We start from the raw sequence: 21,662 nt of genomic DNA on the forward strand, positions 1-21,662 counted from the left end.
CTTCATTTGTCCCAAACTCTGTTTGAGATTTTATAAATTACTAATGATCGTTTTAAGCAATGTTAGTATTATTTTTAATTTATCTCTACCTATTGATGAAATTATGTATCGAATGAAATATACAAAGATGATGTCTTTTTTAAAAATCTAGTTTTGATTTCTTATTAATGTTATGCAAATATTTTATAATTTTAAGTTACACGATTTATGCATACTACCCTATAAATTACTTATACATGTATATTATTTATTCATTTATTACCATTCATAAATTTAGGACTTATTTCTCATTTGAAGTAGTTTATTTCTCAGAATAATTTCATTTTGGCTGCAGTTAGCAGTTTTATCACAAGCGAACTAAACAAAACAAAGATAAAACAGACACGAATGCAAATAAGATAATGTGTAGATAGTTCAAAATGTTTCAGTGGAAAATGCGCTCAGTTGACAGCGTTTATGGTAGGACACGGCAACTTCAAAGGACAAAGGAGAATAACAGACAAGAATAAATCTTGACACTGGACATCCAAATAAACATTTCTTCGTTAAAATCAAGCTAAGTACTTCAGTCGATCTCCGCCACATTTTCATTTTAAACTTGTCTCATGACTGTTTGTTGTGAGAATGACAGACAAACTCAGTCATAATCAGCCCAGGTCTTTGGCTTTTCCTGTTCAGATAATATTCCTTTGTTTCCTTTTGGGAACTGCACCCGGCACATTGTCATTGTTTACTAAACATCAGTTACTAAAGCCTGCCAGTTTCAAGTCAACAACTGAATTTTTGGAGATTTTTTTCTCTCCTTGTTTATGACTGTTTTGAAAGAGACTTTTTTTTAAAAGTTCGTTTACATTATGTGCAGAGTTGGACTCAGCAGACCAATAATTCTTGACCGAGTTTTCAACGAAACTGCACATGACATCACCAGTATTCGATCACGACCACTCTGTCTTGGTGGTCTGTCTTTGTAAACGGACACCTGTATCAGCCTTCACAAATATAGAAAGGATTTCTTTCTTCCTCAGAGAACTCCATGTCAACCGGACATCACTCATCTTTCTTTGCCTCCCATTCATGACCAGGGTCAGTTCACGGTAGTCCTTGTATTGGTGGACATGTGGGAATTGTACGAGGTGGGGGACTGGTGTCGCTTCCCTTTCCTCTGGAAGAGGTTGACGCACATCTTGGTGTTGAAGCTGGCGTAGATGATGGGGTTGGCGGCGCTGTTGAGGGGCGCAAGGCTCTGGATGAAGGTGCTAAGGGCCACGCTCTCCTGGGACTGCTCGATGAAGCCGTAGACGTCCAGCAAATCGAAGACGAAGAAAGGACTCCAGCAGATGACAAAGACTGCAATCACATTTTTACAGCTGTGAACAAACACGTGAGCAGGAGACGGACTTTATTTTCTATATTTGAACATTCATTCACTCGTAAGCACAACACACTCACACATGTGCGAACACACACACACGCGTAGTTCTCACCCAAGACGATGACCAGTGTCATCTTGATGGTCTTCATCTTGGCCTTGGGGATGAGTCCTCTGCTGCTGGTGGCGCTGTCCTTGAAGTGTCTGTTGTTGGCCGCTACGTAGATGTGGCCTCCTGGTCATCACATGTCATCGCATGGTCACTTTATCATAGCAGACTGTCATGTGACTGTGTGTGCATGTGTGTGAAATCAAGTTTGTAGAAACGAAGACTATGCAAACAATACGCGCATGCAAACATACAAACATTGCATTACAACATTAAAATCGGAGAAAGAATACAACTCAGTTGCCAGAATGTTGTTGCAATCTTAAATGTTTTTATAGGATGTAAAATAATCTCAGTATAACGACAAAAGTTCACGTCTTTGCAAAGTGATTTTATATTTTTCTTACTACCTGATTTTTTTTTCTTCGCACACTCTTTACTCTCCTTTCCATCACTTTGTTTCTCCAATACCGAAGCTTCATTTTTTCCCGGGTACCGGGTATGCTGTTACAAAAATATTCGATCACTCTTCTGTTGCTTCCTCTTCCTTTTCATTTCCCCCTTCCCTCAAAGATTTCTCTTTTTATGAATTCCAATTATTGTTTGTAGAAATTTAGTTTTTCCGGGGGAAAGCTTCAGCATGTTTGCACTGCACTAAATGTGGGATGTCATTCCAGGGCCTTATCGTGTTCACATAATGGAATGTGAAGTTTTGTTTTCTTAGGGTTCCCTCGCCGTGCTCTGCTGCCTTTTTAGACAAATGCAGCAGAAAAATAGTACTAGCAAGGCAGAATTCTCAAAACAATTGGGAAAGAGAGAGTGAATGAAGAAACATTTTACAAACATGAACGCATGAATGAACCAACGTGCGTACCAACTGAACAAATGAACAGATAATGCGACAGAAGAAAGGAACAGAGTGAGAGAGAAAAAGGGAGAGAAGAAAGGAAGAAGGAATAGAAAATAATGAATAGTTAACATTTCTCCATCCCCCTCGTGGGGTGATTGAATATAATAAAATTTCAAATGTCAAAAAAATGAAGGAAGAAGGAATAAAAAGAGGAAGAGAGGATGAGAGAAGAAAGTAAAATTACAGGCTTGCTACTAGTCCAATTATTCCGTTCATCTTTTTTCTTAAACTTCTCTCGCGATCAGTTTAAAACTAGCCTCTAGAAAATCACAAACAGTAAAACCCGCGGAGCCCGCAGTCAGGGGGACCCATGCCTCATGGGGCAAAAGGTTTTTGGATGAATAAATATCGATCCGATAGCACACGGAAATCACGAGCTCTGCCTGCTGATTAAGAAACGGGTATAAGTGGGCTAACGACCGGGCTCCCCGGAAGTGCAAAAATTACAGCCCTTTTACGCTGACAGAAGGTGTTTAGTAGGGTTTCTCTAAAAACCCTTTTAGACTTCTGCCGCGTGACATCAAGAGGACGTGAAAACCAAAGCTTGACATTTTTCTCCTCTGATCAAATATTGAACATCGAACTCGGAGTCGGAACACACTGGTGCCCTCGGCCACTTGCTTTGTCCTCTCGGCTTCTGGCAGGAGGCAGTTAAATGTTGGCTTAATAGTATCTTTATTGATGGTTTCAAAAATGTTTCATCTTGCTGAGGAAGACTAGAAATTCAGTATTCGTAGAAGATAAGACCTATTCGTTGGTGAAATTAGTCAACCTAGCTTTGATCTAAATTTCCTTTAAACGCGTTTAGCAGCTATAAACAGCCGATGTTATCTGGGTCAATTTTTATTTAATAAATTGTGGGTAGATAACCCGGAAATTAAGGGTAGACAACCCGGAAACACCGCATATAAAAAACAGCATTGAAAAGTGTAGAAAACTAAAATAAAAAATAGAAAACAAGGGATGGAGAGAAGAGCTAGAGGGCTGAGAGAAGGAAGAAGAAAAAAAAACAGGCGGACTATTCATAACAAAGGGCTCACTCACCATTCTTGATCAGCCTCGTTCCGCTACTGTTAGGAATTTCGCCCACGTTCAAAGCCGACTTGCTCCAGATGATGACAACTATAATGATGTAGCAGACCGCGATGATGATGGCAGGGATGAAGAAGAGGATCACGGCGATGGTTGTGATATACAGCTGAGATAAAAACAATAATTGTAAATATCTTGTCATACACATACAAACCTAATGCAATGCACTAACCAATCTAAGCATAATTAATTTTTTCAGTTGTTAAATCGCATTCAAGGTACATGTTTGACTGAAAATAATGGATAACATTCGAGATTAACTTTTTATATTTGAAAACAACGAAAACTATCCATTCAGCTCCTGAACTCCTTTATTAAACCTGTTTTTTTTCTCTCTCGATTCATTTCTGTGCCTGCTTCCGTTGGCTCTGGTCGTAGGCTCGTGTGATGGCAACAAATTGGAGGTAAAATATCGCTGTTTTCTGTCTTGCAGTTTTGGAGTTTGAGTCATCGTCGTCAAGAAATAAAAATGATTTGAATTCAGAATTGTTTTACAAATACAGAACACAGAGCAATGTTGAGCTGTTGTGTCCGAAATTTACTGCACACACATTGACTTCCTGGGCTTAAATTTGCTTAAAAGCCACAGTGTTTCTTGGCCTTTGCGCCGAGAGCAACACGTGCATGTGATATCCTGTTGTGTGAGACACAACTTGTGGGTGTTTGTCTTCCTGTTTCTATTATTATCTGTTTTTATTTCTATTATCGCCATTGGCATGAAATGTTGGAACAAGCTGAAGCTTTAACTACGCCATTGAATTTCAAACTCGCATTTGCATTTTGTACACGAACTTGTCAGATCTTGTACAAGCTTTTGTTCATTATCTCTTTCTTTTAACATTTGTATTCCTATCTTCCTTCTTTTTGTTCCTTTCTTTCTTTGTCTCGATCGTTTCCTTTCTTGTGCCTTTGATAGCTGCGATCAGACCTCCATAGGTACAAAATGGAGGCGGTTGGTGTACTTTGAAGTAGAGCGCAAAGTACGACAACTCAATTCTTGACCGTCTTTGCGATTCCGGAAGTTCAGCAGCGCAAACATCAGTCATTTCCGAGCGTTCCCTCCAGGCGAGAGTCATTCGGCATCCAGGATGTGGGCGCTAACTAAGGACAGTCCATGGTTTATAAACGGATTACAAGAACATCGATGTGGACCTCGGTGATACTCTGCCAGGCCATGGCGAGGCTTTTGTACACAGGAGACTTCGTTTTCTTCTGTGCCACCAACTACTGCACGTGGTGACTAATCTCTCTAACTTCTCTGACTATGCTTGAGCAAGTCTGTCTGTAAGACTGTCCTTGTTTCACTGTCTTTGCGGTCATGCATCAAGACTGTGAGAGAAAGACTGATTTTTTGTTTCTCAGCGCATCATTTCTATCCTTATTAAACACTTTTTGGTTCTTTAATTTCTCTCTTTCCTATGCGCGCACGTGCACGTGTGTGTAGCAATCACGAAATTGCAATGGAAGCAAATATGATATTTTCTCTCCGGAATTTAATCATGCAAAATTGCAAAAAATAGTTTGGTTTGCTGAGTAAACATGGGTATGAAAACTAACTAGCGACAAAGCGTTAATGTTGTTAGTGTGAGAACAATATTCCGCAAACAGCAGAAGCCAAACAATTCTGACATGAATGACTCTAAGGTTTTCCACCTTGACAAACTCCTAATGTCTCCCAAGAACAGAAAAATGATCGACAGTTGCTAGAAAAAGAACCATTCCGTTGGAAAAACAACTTTTCAAAACTAATTCTCCCGGTAAAACAAATCGGTGGCAATTTTGTTCTTGTTGCTTTTCGTGATTAGATTCTGATTCAGAACAAAATGTTTGTGAAAAATAATTAAGGCAGAGGTTTCATTGTTTACAGAGCAATGTCTTTAAAAAGAGCTAAATCAAATAGCCTAAAATCATTCCTAGTTTTATCTACCAGATGTATGTTGTTCCAAAATTTGTCCCCAAGCTGAAAGGTTTGATTGGTCGTCGTTTGAAATGTTGGAAGAAGCAAGAGTTGAAAGATGGGGAAAAATAATTGTTTCCAAGTACTTTTAAGTAAAATGAAATCATGGAAAATAAGGAGATATTTGAAACACTTGGAGGAGCGGGGAAGAACAAATTCTCACAAGCAATACAGAATATGTATTTAAGACCACTTCTCTCAGTATGAATCAGGTTTTTTTCTGAGCTTTTAAGAGATCCCTTGCAGGCACACCGTAAAACCTTTATTTCTTTTAAAACGAGGTCAGATAAACTATTATTTTATAATGACATCTTAAAATTTTAATAAAAACTTTGAATAGGTACTTTGAAAGGCAACGTTCGTCAGTAACAGATTAAATTTCAAATTAAACCCAGTGAAAGAATCTCCATCAGCGGTGACACACCTACTTTTTACATCAAAGGTCTAGTGATAGACCCTGGCGATAAGGAATTATTTCTCAGACTAATGTTTATAAATGGATTGTAGTCAGTCCCTCTCCTAATTTAGTCCACCCACGCACCTGACATCTGACTAGAACCTGTGAGATGTATCACTTTTGATTCTCTCTAACAAGATTTCTGTCTGCTTTGTATGTCCTGCGCGCTTGGCTGTCACTGAAAGAGATTCTCGAGACAGATGTAGTGATTGCTCTCTGTCTGTAGAAGTCATACAAATGGCTTGCCCACAAGACGAAGTCTTAGTATCTCGGCATGTATCGGATGAGGTTACAGGGAACCTATTCGTCACCTTCAGAGTTGATATCACAGTCTGGGCCACCTCAACAGGACCGCAGCAAACCTGAGAGTTCCTGACACTCGGTGAATGCGTCTCACGCCTGAGCTTCTTTGCTCTTGGAAGACGCACGAAAAACAAAGATTTTACAAAATATCTATACATCTATCCTTGGTCAGAGGCATCAGATGCGTAGATATACAGGTGTGAAAAATAGTTCTCCGGTAGCTGTCCACGTTGGTTGGTTGGTTGGTTGTTTGTTGGTTGTTTGTTTGTTTGTTGGTTGGTTGGTTGGTTGGTTGGTTGGTTGGTTGGTTGGTTGGTTGGTTTGGTTGGTTGGTTGGTTGGTTGGGTTTGGTTGGTTGGTTGGGTTGGTTGGTTGTTGGTTGGTTGGTTGGTTGGTTGGTTTTGTTTGTTGGTTGGTTGTTCAGCCTGTGTTGTTTTATGTCAAGTGATGTTCGACTGTTACTGAAGGTAGACACAGCAAAGTCCTGAAAGGATTAATAAATGTTTTATATTTGCATTGTATTGTGTTTATAAAGATCGAACGAATTTATAATTTTGATTTAGCATTGGATTTTTGTTTGGTTTGATGGTTAGTTGGTAAGTATGTATTTTACTTCCTTGGTGCCATGGTATTGTTGTTTGGGTGTTTTGTAGGGGTAGTGGACAGAGGAACAATGCAAACTTCAACTCTAAGTTTTCTCCACGTATATATTCATAATTAATTCCAGCAGCTGTAGCTGGCACAACCTTTATTCTATTAAAGAGAAAATATTGTCTGAAAAAATATAAATACAACAATTCTACCAAAAAAAAATTCAAAATAACATTTAAATGCTGCTTTCTTACTTGTAACCTCCCACTTCGTTACGGTGCCTTACCTTCCAGATCCACGGCTGTGGGAAATCCACCCAGCACTGCATGCGGCCATTAATGACACGGGCCTCGGTGATGATAAGCATCGGGATGGAGAAGAGCAGGGCAAACATCCAGGCCAAGCCCACCAGCAGACGGATGCGGAGACCTGTCACATTTACGACATGTCTCGATGTTTACTTTGGAAAAGCGCGAGAAATAATGGCAGAAGATGTTGTCCTTTCCATCACATCGGAAATCCAGTTAATTGTATTGCTCTCACAGATAACAGGAAATGCTAACATGTGATGATGCGTAAACCATAGGTTCAGTTTTAATAAAAGGAGGTATACGACTTAAACAAGGGTTTTCCCCAGGCACGAATTGCTTATATGAATTCTGCAAAAAAAAAAATCAATGGTTGATGGATTGATGTCGCAAGGAAATATTGAACTTGATGAAAAAAATATCGAAAGGAAATAAAGGACAACGTTAACCTCAAATACAGACAGACAAACGGATAGACAGGAAGATAAATGCATTAAAACGACGAAAGACGAAATAACGGATGATAGCTATGGAAGACAAAGGGGCATCTCTGATTACTTTCATAACAATTTTACGAAATACCATTTCCAGATTCCCTTCTTGCCAGTGTTTAAGATCCTCAGTTCCCACGAGAGAAATGAATCCACTGAATCATTCCACCGCAGACACAGGGCAAATCCTCCGCCTTATAACTTAATTACATTGTTATCTCGTTTAATCAAGATAGATGCAAAGCTCTACTAACGGACACTAGAAATAGATATCAGTTTTGTTGATTGTATTAGTTCCAAACCTTCCATAGGACCTCCCTAAGCTAGTCAAGCATCTCGGGAATTCCAGCTAGACCACATTGTTATCTTGACCGAGTTCTGGAACTGTTTCGAATTATGTCCTACAGTGTTTACCTTTAAAGTGACTAAGCTGTACACTATGTACAGACTTACTTAAAGGGCATTAAATGTCAAAAAAATGTTCGCTCTCTAGCTTCTTGATTCCTTTGGCTCTCCTGTGGAGGAGAGTAAGGCATTCCAGAAGAAATTCGGAGCCAGAGAGAGAGAATTTATTTCGCTGATCCAATTTCAGGATCCGGTGTGGTGGGCATATACCTCGGTGCACGGGGAGTAACGCCTGATGAGAGTTGTAGCCCTTGGGGGGTAATAGTAGTATTTGCCTCGTCTGGTCACGATGTCCATGGATGGACAGACTGTCTTTAGGCGGTAAGTACAGCTGGCAGAGAAAGGAAGCTGGGCATCAGCGCCATGAATACACAAAAACACGTTTCCAGCGCTTTTCCTCCCTCCCAGCCTTGCGGTAATGGTCCTCCAAATCAAGACAGCTTGAAACAAGCGGCCAAATTGGGATGATAAAAGAATGCTAGAGCTGACAGACCAGAGTGAGAATATTTACACGTTAATGTTGAGAAAGTCAGCGAACCCTGACTAAATTATTTATATGTAGTTACGCCACATGCACTTCTTTCTTTTTTTTTTCTTATTGTTTTTGCAAAGTTGGCTCTCTGGAAGGAAATATTCCGGTTATTGTGATAAAAAACATTCAGAAGCAACCGTCCTATACGAATATTTTCTCTTCCACTTTTCCTTATTTTTATTTATTTTTTATTTATATATATATTTGCTTGTAATCATCTTTCTTATTGTTTATATAATAATGATAAACATAGTTTTGTGATTCGTTTTCAATGTTATTATACAGTTGACTTTGATGATAATACATTCCATTAACTCTTTGGTTATCTCTCCAATCACCTTCCTGTGCGTGTTAGAATGTTGGAAAAAAAACCTTTCGAATAGAGACTGAGATTAATTTGTCACATTTATCCTGTTCTCTGAGGAGTTTTCTTGAAATGCATTTTTAAGGCGAATGGCTTGCTATTCCACAAAAAACTGTGAGATAAGGTGAAATGTCATGGCCAGTCACGCAATGTTCAGTGCAAGCTGTCCCCACCAGGGAAGCAAAGGCGTTTGAAAATATTTACATGCGCTCCTGGTCTACACCCGCGAAGCCAATTAGTCTGTGATTTGATTTTGAAGCCCCGCAGTCAGTTCAACCCTAGAGACTTCCTTTACATTGATGAAGATGTCTTGATTGAAGAAAGGCATGCACAGTAAACATAGAAAGCAGTCGTCGTTCACCTGCTACCAGGATGGAGGTGAGAGGATTTCGCATTGTTATCGAATACAAAAAAAAAAAATAGAGACTTGCTTGTTCCCTCTTGTCAGCTGTGAATTAAAACTCTCAAGAACATCCCAAACTAGAATATTTTAACAGCATTGTATTCAGTATGTGTACTGTGAATGTCTTTGCTATGTGTTATGTATAGGTGTATGTATGCTTGCGTTCGTGAATGTATATATTCTGTGTATGTGAGACCGCTCGCTCGTACATCTACGCAGCAAGGAACTCGATCACCTTCTGACCCTGTTATACGCCTGTTGAAGAGGCAAGGGATATAAAGTACGGACAAATATTTTCCCAAGTCTTACTCGAAAGCTAATTATCCTGGCATCAGACCTGTTACTTGGAATAAATAACGGCTCTTTTCCTCCATCAAATCAGCACCGAGCTTCTTATTGCGTGAATAAAAACAGTCCTCCTGGGCCAAATGGACCTCGAGCCGTTCTTCTTCAGTCGAGAACTAAATCGGCATCGTATTGTTTAAACATGGTGCAAACTTCTGACTGAGCACTTTTAGAGCTGACTGCTACTCACCACAATACAATCGCATTACAGACCACAGTCGAGAGACGAGGAGAACGAGAAGGTAATGGCGACTTGTCCATGAGAAGGGAATTTACGAGGAGATGTCGTGTCTGCCTCCTGTAGTTGGTCTTCATCTTGTATGGACGATCACTAAAGTATGTTCATTATACCTACATCACACACACACCGAGGCATGGAGTGAGATTGGAATAGAATGTTTGACACACTTCCTCAGGGCTTCTGCTTACGCAAAAATTGCGTACAATACGCATTAAAAGTTCGGAGGACCCCTTCAATTTTCTTCAATGGGGTCCCCTTCAAATTTGGGCGAAGAACAGGGACCCCTTAAAAATCTGAAGAAAGGTCCCTGAGACCCCAAAGAATTTAGCCTTAGTAGAAGCCTGCTTCCTGTGAATCACTGATCACAAACCCTGTTTGAAATCCCGCTTTGTAACCCGGAGACACCAGAGTAGTTGTTCCTTTTTCTTTGTGTCTAATCAGCCTCAGTTCATTTGCCATAGGTAGGCGAAGACAAAAGTGTCAATGCTTATGATACAGGTTTTGATTTTTCTTTAATTTTACTAAAAGTTTTATTGTATGCTTGCTTCTTTGATTGACTGTAGCCTGTTTGTCTGTCCTGTTTTCTCTTTTTCTTTTCTTTGTGCGCTCGGCACCGGTACAATAGATCATCCTGTATATGACACCCAACGTAAGTCGTCCTGTTCTTCTAATGTACTCAATCACGTGTCACTGGTAAGTAGAAAGAAGAAAAGGTTTTCCGGCTGCTGCTTGAGTTAGCTTAGAAATGGGTGCATTAATCATCAGAAATAAGAGCCTACGTACTAAACACAATATCACGAACCTGCCCATCTGTATAATGTCACGAAATAGCCCAACGATAGCATGAGCCTGTCCATGACATATCATATCAGAACCTGCCCAATATTCACCTTGTAAATGTACCAATAAACCCAATATCTAATATGGCAAGGAAGCTAGTTAAAACCTTGTGAATGCAAGCAAAAATAAATTACCTATAAATGTGAGAGCTTTTTGTTTCGTACACCATTTCCAACTACTTCAAGATACCAATGACTTGCTAAGGACGCTGATTGTGTTTGTTGAGGATTATCTTGTGTACATGTTTGTTTGCATACTAAATATACGACATACTGAATTACAGGAAGCCACAATATTTTTCAACCTGCACCCTTTCTTCTGGCCATTCATCAATAATGTTACCCGTAAAATCAAGCGCTAAAGTCTTTGGGAGGAAAATCGAGAAGAATCGATGGCTGGGACTGGTGCTCAGTGGCGACACTATAATAATGTCTTTGCACACATTACCTAACACCCAGCCGACATAAAGACTGGGCCAGGCTTGGGGTTGTGACAGTAATGGGACACCGTACCCTCACCACGGTAGAATTTATGGTAATTAATCACCACCGTAAAATCTACACGAGCAAAGAAACATCTCTGTGCAGTAGGAGATGTTGTGGCTCGAGGCTCAGCTGAGAAAACAACCAGTCGCATTCCTTGGCCGTCAGGAGACGGTAAAGATAGATGGCTAGCCAATGTCCAAAAGCTTTCTACGAAATAGAAGGAGAAAAGAGAAAATTAGTGTCGACTTCTGGTTTATGAACGCAAATGTCTGCATAGATATTTACATAGTTGTGTGTGTAAACACACGGGACTACGCACATATATCTTACACACAAATATGTATGTGTATATATGTTTGATTGTATGTGTAAATATGGGTATGTGTATGTCTGTACATGTATATGAATGTATGTATATCTGTGTGGGTGTGGGTGTGTGTTTGTGCTTATCGAAAAAGTAACGTCCCAGAGACCAAAGACAAACAGAAAATCCGAGGTTTTTATTTGCATTAGCTCTTTAGAAAAGTGATCTTTGCACACTTGAAATATTTGTTGAGAAAGGCCGATAAACGAGGGAGAATTATTGATGGATGGATGGTTGTACGTAGGGAACGAGCATGAGCGGTCCTAACATGAGCTCATTACTCGTGCAGGCAAATCCACTTCTCATTAATGAAATGTAGAGGAATCACACTCACAGCCAAGCAGCTAAGGGGACTGGTGTACCTACAGAGACCCAACGGATGCCTACCTGACCCCGAGAAGCCAAGAGGACGAGCGATGGCGTGCAGGCGGTCAAGGCTGAGTGCCACCAGGGCATAGGTGGAGGCGTAGGTCACGACCCCCTGGCTGTAGCGCACGATCTTGCAGCCCACGTTGCCCGCGTGCCAGTCGATGGTGCTCTTCCAGATGATGTCCGTCATCACGTTCACCAGGCCGGCAGACAGGTCTGCACACAGGCCACGAGTCACGGTTAACCACACTGATTGTGCTCATACAAAGAAAAGAAGAAAAAAAAATAGACAAAAAAAAAAAAGAAAAAAAGAAGATAAACAAGAGAGAAATAAAAGAATTAAAAACGACAAAAAAGTGAAACTTTTGTATAAAAAAAAAAAAAAAACAAACAAACAAAAAAAAACAAAAAACAAAAACAAAAAAAAAAAAACAAGAAGGAAAACAAGAAACAACAAACAAACAAAACAAAACAAACTAAAAATCAAAGATTTTTAGTTTTTATTTTTCCTGTACATGCAACAAACAATGTCCACTGGTGGAGGCTTGTCTTGCTGCTGTTATTAAAAGTCTTAGAGATCATCCTATAGTTTTTAACAGACCCACAACCGAGCACGCATACATGCAGTACTAAACACAGAAAAACATAAAACCTGATGTACGAAACAACTTTAATGGATGACAAACTTTCTACTACATTTACTTCATCAAGCTCAAGGTTGGTGTCATCGTACTAAAACATGTGTCATTCGTTTCTCAAGATTCTGGGATTTTTTTTACTTTCTTTTCTTCGTTACTTATTTCGAAAAATACTTTACGATTGAAGCTAAATTCTAACGGACATGATCTTGGCGTTCGAGAAGAACACGGTCAACGAGAATGCTTCAAGCATCTGTTAATGAACCGTTGACACATGATGAAACGTTTCCGTATCAGTTATCCTGTAACCGACATCTTTTCGACGAATTGAGCCGAGAGATGTTAAAAACTGTTTAAAAGTTTACTTCGACTGTTGATAAGCACCATGACAAAAAGAAAAGTGATGTCATGAGAAATTTTAGCTGTCAGGGTCCAGAGATGTAAGTGACAGGAGGCTAAATAGTTAATGCCATCAGGATGGTTCTGAAAATAGGGACGATGGACCTTGTCACTGCCTGTCATCACCAGGTGAATGACTGGGAAATGTCCACGAAGCATGGCTGGAGGTCAAATACTTTTCAGTCACCGCACATTTTTAATAGTGACTTTCCTCTAACTTTAAAAAGATATACTCAAATATGAATCTTAGAAAAATGTATGAAATTCCTTTGTGGCTGAAATCCACACTACTAATCAAGATGTACGGAACAAATAAATATCAGAAAGATTGACACCGTTAATAAATATAAATAAATAATAATAAATAAAATTCATGTCAGCAAAGCATGAAGGTGCGATATTTGGACAAACTGATTTCAGGTTTTAGAGTCTCTCATCACAACATATGCACGTCCCCTTGAAGTCATGTCCTAATAGGGAAGTTTTCGTGTCTAAATCTGATTATATCTGTGAACGTGTGAATGTATTTAAATTTTATGCTAAATACGCCTTTATTAGGAAATATTTCAACATTCTAGACCACATTCGGGATTTTAAAAGGATATTCCACTTTGATGATTAAAAGAGTGTTTAGAAATGGAACACGTGATTTATAGGGAATATTAACCTAATAATGGGGTATCCCTGAACACAAATGTAGCAATGTCATTTGTGCCTCGGCTTAGGATGTTAGCCTGTCAGGCAACGATTTTTTGATATGATCTGCAGTATCTCCTGGGCACACACACACAAAGCACCGGAAAAACTAACGATCTGGACTCAGAATCGCCCACAGCACTCGAGTCCATGATGAGGCGGCTGCTGAGAGAAGCTGGTACCTCAAATAAATAAAGAATCAACGATCGCATGCGTTTGCTTTGATCATGCAGGACCAGCTGCATTTTTCCAGCCAAAATGGTAGACTTCCAACATGTCAAAGGTAAAGGTCGTCCCGTAACCTGTTCAGGTCGTTGGGGAGTGAGTGAGGTGCTCGAGACCTCACTCTTCCAACATGACCTTAAGATTGCCTCAAAAAGCAAAACTATTTCACAAACTAAATTAGCTGTTGTGGTGTTATAAAATGGAAATGTACTTTCAACACTTGAGCTTTGAAGAAGCGTAAAAGCTTTTGGTTAGCTTTCTTCTTGTGATGAGGAATAGCAGCTTGCCCTGGCCTTTTGGCTTCAGTCAGCGTGGAGTCCATCCCCAGGACAGACCATCGATTGTTCTATCAGATTAAGATCGCTTCCAGCCACCGCACTGCCAATGCAGGTTAGGCACAGATTAGTCACAACTGGGAGAAACATAAAGACTGTCAATAGTTTTAGCTTGCATGCAACCAGTTCAGTCATGTCTAAAACCCCAGCTGTGGAGAACACAGCATTTCAGTCATCATTTCTACTTTTTCGCTTTAAACATTTAGCAAGAAGTTTCACTTCCAGGGAATGTCTAATACGAATTAGAAGCAGCAAAAGCTACTGGTTGTTCTAGAAGACTCTAGAATAAATAAATAAATAGCGAAGTTTTGTATAAATGATTAGCTTGCTCACGCGAGCAAGTGGTTCCAGACATCCTTTAGTGTCAGGATTCTGCTGGGACACATGGTTCAACCGACACCAGACAAACACACAACAACAGCGCTGCTTCATTTGCGTGAAATACCAGTCTGCCATGAAGAATGTGGCGCCATCTGCTGACGCCGGGGATTTCCAACCCCCGGAACTGACGTGTTTGTTGGTTTGCACCAGGTCCGCTCTGCTGTGTGTATTTTTTTAAAAACATATTCCGGCATTCGCGAGCTGGCATTCCTTCCTTGTCTCAGATTAGCGAGAGTTCCAAAATTTGATTCCTTTGTCCGTTCACATAGACAAAACGCCGAATGGACCATTTGATTTGGCATCGCTATATAATAGTTTTTTTTCTCCGCCATTTGCTTTATTGCTGCAAGGGAAGGGTGGAATTTTGCCGTTACATGAACACTGCATATCAGAGCAAGTAGGCGTTACCTCCCCTTGTGCACTCACCTGGACATTAGCAGAAAACAGAAGTGCTTGGAATTGATGCAGTGAACATTTCAGCACACTTGACAAACAGCATTTTTCTCTTATTCAGAAACTATCGTCAGCGTCATGGCCCGATGAGCACGGTCACGTGACAAGTCACTGGCAAATAACAGGGTCAGGGCCGGTCATTGTCCTTTTCACCATCATCTTTCGCTTGTCTCTTCCGTCTTTCATCTCACAAGAGTTTGTCATGTTTAATCGCTACTTCACCGCCTCAACCTCAGCAGCAATTTTCAACACTATTTTGCGAAAGTAGAAGCGTTAATAATTGTAAACAGAGGAGAAAGTGCAGCAATAAAAAAAAAACTAAAACTTATCTTCAGATGTTCAATTTATACTTTTTTGCTATTATCCCAGACTGCCTCTGGTATAATTAAAATGTATTATAATGTACTATAACAGAACAGAAATTCGAAGAAGGAGGCCAAATCCTGTAAACTTGCGCATAAATATGTTACATGGATATTAATATAACTAATGTTACATTACAAGACAGGTATTCAATATTAGCAATACCTGAAAGTCAAAGAAAGAATCGCTAAGTAGTAGCAATGGACCTATGAAGGAAGCTTCATGTCTACATTTCATGATGTGGCCTAATCATAGCCTTCGTCTTTGCGGAACACAGATGAAGTTTTACCAAAGCCATCATCTGTTGCCCTCAGTACCAAGGCGCAAAGGAGACACACTGTCCTCTGACCCTTCTCTTCAATCATCTGGGCCGCAGTTTATCTCCTCCTTATTTTTCTTCTCCTCCCCCTAGCCTAATTTATGGGAGACATGACAGCTGGGGCTGATACATAGACAGCAGTTTGTCATGTGACATTCTGGGCTGCGGCTTTAAATCACAAGAAATCAGACTCCAGTCATCGCAGTCAACGCTGAAATTGCTTCATGGGAAGACAAGAAGAAGAAAAAGGGAGGTAAGCTAATGGAGTGGGCGAGGCTGTTAACCCTCAGTGGGACAAGGTTTAAGACAAAGCTGCTTCCGTGTGACCAGATGAAGCTGAGGAAAAGCAGGTTATTACTTAAGGCAAATGTAAAAAAAAAAAGAAGTTTGGGCGCGAGACAGAAGAAAGAAAAGGAGGTAAAAAAATCATCTATCAACTTTCTCCAAATCTCTAGAGGCGTGTGTCTGTCACTCTTTCTCTCTCACTCTTCATCATCCTTCTTCCTTGTCTGCCTTCTTGCCTGTTTTTTAACGATGTATTTCATTCTTATTATTTCTTACTAAATTTATCTCCTTCTGATGTTGCAAAAAGAATATTTGTTAGTAAGGTTTATTATCTCTTTCTCTCACGACACTCATCAGTTATGTTGCATTCTGGTATTGGGAGTGTGGCCGAGTAAATGTAGTAGAACCGTTTCTCAAGCAGAAAAGCTAACATTGAAACAGCTATCAGTTAAATAAAAACTGTAAGTAACCTATCAAGGTACAGCATCAATGAGAATAATGATAAGAAATACACTAGACGGATGCTCAGTATGAACTAATCCTCCCATTGGAAACCAAAGGTGGGGCGAAGAAAAAAACTCAAGAACAGAGAGAAAAATGTGGTATTGGCGGATGAGACAAAGAAATTTTGGATCAGCATAAGAAAAAAAGCCTTGCCTACAGCAAAGAGAGAAGAAAGCCACGAAAACTTATAAATTGCTATCTTCTTCTGGAAGCAACTGATATATTTTTTTGTGGCTGGTGGAATGTGCCGAGCCTCATACGCTGTTAACTGGAGCAATAAATCTGGACCTGCATGACTCTTCTTTAAAACTCATTGTTCACGCGCCACTCTCCCCCGGCGTGTGGCTGACGTCAGACAAACGGACACAATCCCGGCATGCACTAGCAAAACTGTCACATAACAGTGATGCGTTTGGTTTTAACTTTTCCAAACTGCTTTCAATCCGGCCGACAGAATAGGAGATCGTATCACCTCTCGCCCTTTTTTTTCTGCATGCCCAGGTTTGCAAGAAAGGAGATTGGCTTTGGTGGATGCGGTGCTCGACCCTCCCAGGCTCAGCAGTCGATAACTTTAAGGTCTGGGCACAAAGTCCTCCGTGTCTTCCTCCCCATCTCTCCTGGTGGATAAGGCAAAACCATTGCTGCGCTGGAGCTCTGGAGCTTATCTTGGCCATTTCTAGGCATGACTGTGTGAATAGGTCAAAGGAGAACTGGGTTTATGTAGTCATCGATACCTTTCGTTACTTTATGTGTTGACTCTTCGGTAACTGCCAGAAGTCCTGCTCTTTCATTCTCTCTCTCTCTCCAGACATAGACAATGGACCATTGTGCATTCAGGACAGATTATATCACAGACCAAACGACATTGCAAGATTTAAACATTGACATATATCAACCCTACCGGCGATTGCCAGGTTCATCATGAAGATGTTCATGCGGGACCTGCGATTGTTGGACAGTGCGATGGCCAGAATGACGAGGGAGTTTCCCACGACGATCATCGCGAAGAGAATGCAGAGAAAAGTCAACTGCTCGTTCTGAAAAAAAAATTACAGCATAGATAATGATTAACTGAAGCCTGAGTGAGTGAGTGAGTGAGTGAGTGAGTGAGTGAGTGAGTGAGTGAGTGAGTGAGTGAGTGAGTGAGTGAGTGAGTGAGTGAGTGAGTGAGTGAGTGAGTGAGTGAGTGAGTGAGTGAGTGAGTGAGTGAGTGAGTGAGTGAGTGAGTGAGTGAGTGAGTGAGTGAGAGGAGTGAGTGAGTGAGTGAGTGAGTGAGTGAGTGAGTGAGTGAGTGAGTGAGTGAGAACAAGGCTTTACCGAACTGCTACGTATGTGTCGGAGGAGAAAGTGGGGAGGAGTGTGTCTGGGAGTGCCAGAGCACGACCTAATGCTGAGTTATTTTGTTACACTTAATTTTAATCTCAAACACATGTTAAAAGCTGACATTTTATATAATTGTTTTGTAATGTCGCGGTATTTTTATGTGATCTGAATGCTCCGACAGGTACTTAGGTAATATTTATAGAGAAATAAAATTTTACTGTATCATACTGTTTCTCTGTCTATGCGTGAGTGTGTGTGAGAGTGAGAGACAGAGCTTCAGCGCGGATTTTCACAAGACTTTAGATATTTTCTTTGCGTTCCTCTTTCTCTGACTATCGTGCATGTCCGACAGCGTCCCGGAGCCTGCTGAAGTTTTCCGAATTAATGATCTCCAACAAAGAGAATAAAAAAAATTGCACAGTTGCTGACCATTTCGAGGATTGAAACAGAATGAAGCAGACGATGATTTCTCACTCAGTTCAAATCACTTCATCCTTTTGTTTCTAACGGATTGCTGGGGCAACTGATTGCGTCCAAGTGAACTGAAAGTGAACGGATTCATAGAATTTCTAAGGAAGTCCAGATAGATTCGTGATCGATTCAAAATGTCACCCTAACAGCAACAAAAAACTTCTGTGGTATTAGGAGCCAAGACACTTTCTGGTTAAAAATGCAAAAAAAAATATGTTTCTCTTTTTTTTTGAGCGCCGTCTCCCAAAGAAGAAATTTCTGGGACAAAGAATAGAATATTAAACAGTGTACTTCCCAACAAAACTTGAAAATATAAAAAAAGCTCTGGTTACTTGATATAAGTACTGCGATAAGAAGCTTGTTTCTCGTTTTGAGTTTAAGAAACTTGAGAAACTAGCTTATTTTGCACTTATCAAACATTAAGACAGCTAGCCGCAAATGGCCAACAAACTAAACAAAACAAAAAAAGCCAACAAAAATTAAAAAAACCCTAGCAGAACAATCCTGGGTGTTTTAAGAACACTTAAGTGCATGTATAAATTGTGCTAGTTGAAATCTGAGAAAAGGAAGGAGCAGTGAAGCTAGCAATTGTCGATCGTGTGCTGATCTGTCACCTACATCCCCAGACCCTGATGACATGTGAGCCACGGAGCATCTTGTTTACTTAAAGTCTTCCGCAAACTTTTCAAACTCTGTTTGTCAAGCTGAACTCGGATTGAAGTTTCATTATGTCCAGATTGGAAAGTGGGATCGATATTTGGTCATTTCGTCTCGATATTTCAAAAAAAAACTGTTTCCTTGTGCAAGTTGATTCTCCAGACTGTCGTCTGTAATCACCTAGCAACACACAAGACTGTCGCACGGAAAGTTTAAAACATTTTTTGTACTCAGAAGGTTCACTGAATTACAAGCGCAAAATTTAATTCTACAGAAAAGTAATATTCAGTCAGAAAAAAATAATCTGTCTCAGAAGGCACCGAGAAAACAGCTCATATAGTTACAAATAATAATTTGTAAAAACCTGGACAGCACAACATCAACAACCAGTATCATCACTGATAATAAACAACATCAACAGCCAATATCATCATTGATAATAAACGACACCAACGGCCATTGATACTCATAAATGACTTCTAAGCCAGTGAGAGACTTTTGTGGAACATTAGTAACTTATCTGTATACGGGAAAAATAACTGTTGATGAATGAACAAGTATGTAGTATATCATTATCTCTATTGATATGTCAATCAGTCTATCAGTTTGTCTTCCTATTTGTCTGTCACATTAAAAAAACTCGAGCTAGATATTAGTATGTTTTCAGCCTGTCTTCCTGCTATTATCAAAATTTATGAATTTAAAATATGTAATCGTAAAGTATATGCGTTCACTGTTCAGTCCTAGAACCTCTTTTGTTCGAGCTCGTTAACTCTCTCTTCTTTAGGAGTGAGTATGTGAATTAGTATTATGAAATCTCCTACGCCTCTCCTTTAATTGTATTTTAACTTGACTGTCATTATTCAACCCAGCTTTGAAGACATATTTTTTTCTTCCAAGAATGTCTCGTAATTGGCTGATTCTTTCCCTGTCTCCATCCCTTTTAGGAGTTTCTTTTCTCTTTTTAGGTGCATCGAGTGCAATGGTGGTTTTTTCATTACTTACATCTTTGGGGGGGTCTCTCCCAATCTTAATGAATCCTCAAGAGTACATTTTTTGTTCGACAACTGGGGTGAATTGAATTCAACTGAATAATCTTTTATTGATCTCGGTTAATGCCCTTCCATTCTCGGAATGCAAAGTACAAACATCACTATTCACAGACAGACTTTCGCAAGACCAGGACTGGCAAAGTACATGGATACACCCCCCTAATGATTGTCAGAGCTGTAACCACGGTCTTTCTCAACACCGACTCTGTATCCTCAAGTTTATGGCAGTTCGATAAATGCTGAAACGAGTTCTCATGGCGTGCTTCAGTTTGCAACTTTTAAGCCTTTCAGTACCGATTAATTCTTGCTCAGGCCCGTAAATAATGGAAATCAAAAGTCGCAGAACATAAAGGTGTCAGTCGCCTTTTCATTAATGTTGAGCAATAAAGCAATATATTATTAGACGACCTGTCGTAATAAAAGATGCTGACAAAGGTCTCTTCAAACTATAAATAGCATTGTGCATCTTGTTATCCGCATCCCTGTTCTTTGAATCTGGAAAAATTGTCCACTTCCATCAGTGTCTCTAATCCCCTACAGGCTTATAAAATGCATTCAAACACATTTATGCGTTCTTTTGTCATGCTTTATTCTGTTCGTTATTCTTTCAGTTTCCTCATTTAGCTTAGCCAATGGTTCAGAAAAGGGTTGGATGTGAGTGTATGCATGTGGGCTTATCGTGCTCAACAAATTTAGGGTCGGCTTTCGTTCATTTGTTTGTTTGTTTGTTTGTTTGTTTGTTTGTTTCGTTGTTTGTTTGGTTGGTTGGTTGGTTGGTTGGTTGGTTGGTTGGTTGGTTGGTTGGTTGGTTGGTTGGTTGGTTGGTTGGTTGGTTGGTTGGTTGGTTGGTTGGTTGGTTGGTTGGTTGGTTGGTTGGTTGGTTGGTTGGTTGTGTGCGCACATGCATACGTGTGTGTGAGAGAGATAAAAAAAGGAAAAAGAGTGTGTGAGAGAAAGAGAGTGTGTTAATAGAAAGAAAGAGTGTGCGAGTGGGTGTGTAAGAGAGAAAAAACGAGAAAGTATGTGAAAGAGAGATAGAGTGTGTGTGTGTAAGAGGAAAAAAGAGAAAGTGTGTGTGTATAAAAGAGAGAGACAGAGTGTGTGTGGAGGGGGAGTTACACTATACCCGCCGTCGGCTGCAGCTGCAGATAACCGAGGAACATGCGAGGCAAGGAAGGGCTAAATTCTAGGTTTACAACCTACGTAAGAGGCTGTTTCTGGAGGCGCTGGGCAGCCTTCCGCCAGGTCACAAGTGCGAGATGCTTCTAGAATGTCAGCCTCGGATGTTTCAGTAGCGATCAGACGGTAATTTGGACGAAACGGCAGCCTGGGTGCCAATAACAGTAATCTTAAAAATCTTCAGTCTGACCTGGACGGTGCTCGGTTATCTCCCTTGCTCATCCCGTGGCGTACGAGTGAGTGCGCTCCCCTGTAAACACCTTGTTGTGGACGGTTGACGCCGTTGGCGTGTAGTTCATCAGAATTACATTAAGTGAGCTTTTTATTGTGACATTGGAGATATCTTAATGACATGACCACTTTCATAGCAGTCATCATCATCATCATCGTCGTCGTCGTCGTCATCGTCGCAGTCATCCACGTACCAAGAACTGATTCAGTCATTTC

General features: G+C 40.2%; 1 protein-coding gene across 1 annotated transcript in view; it reads right to left on the reverse strand.

Moving 5' to 3' along the window:
- Nucleotides 1–222: 222 nt before the first annotated feature.
- LOC112574574 (cardioacceleratory peptide receptor-like) overlaps nucleotides 223–21,662 on the reverse strand; it is a 51,192-nt gene continuing 29,752 nt past the window's right edge. The window contains exons 2-7 of the mRNA XM_025255750.1: nucleotides 17,435–17,570; nucleotides 11,954–12,151; nucleotides 7,075–7,217; nucleotides 3,433–3,586; nucleotides 1,485–1,604; nucleotides 223–1,347 (exon numbers count right to left, since the gene is read on the reverse strand). Of these exons, the coding sequence (XP_025111535.1) occupies nucleotides 1,085–1,347; nucleotides 1,485–1,604; nucleotides 3,433–3,586; nucleotides 7,075–7,217; nucleotides 11,954–12,151; nucleotides 17,435–17,570 (1,014 nt within the window). The 3' untranslated portion in view covers nucleotides 223–1,084. The remainder of the gene's footprint in view (nucleotides 1,348–1,484; nucleotides 1,605–3,432; nucleotides 3,587–7,074; nucleotides 7,218–11,953; nucleotides 12,152–17,434; nucleotides 17,571–21,662) is intronic.

The sequence above is a fragment of the Pomacea canaliculata genome, linkage group LG1 (assembly GCF_003073045.1).
Source record: "Pomacea canaliculata isolate SZHN2017 linkage group LG1, ASM307304v1, whole genome shotgun sequence".
Taxonomy (NCBI): Eukaryota; Metazoa; Mollusca; class Gastropoda; order Architaenioglossa; family Ampullariidae; genus Pomacea; species Pomacea canaliculata.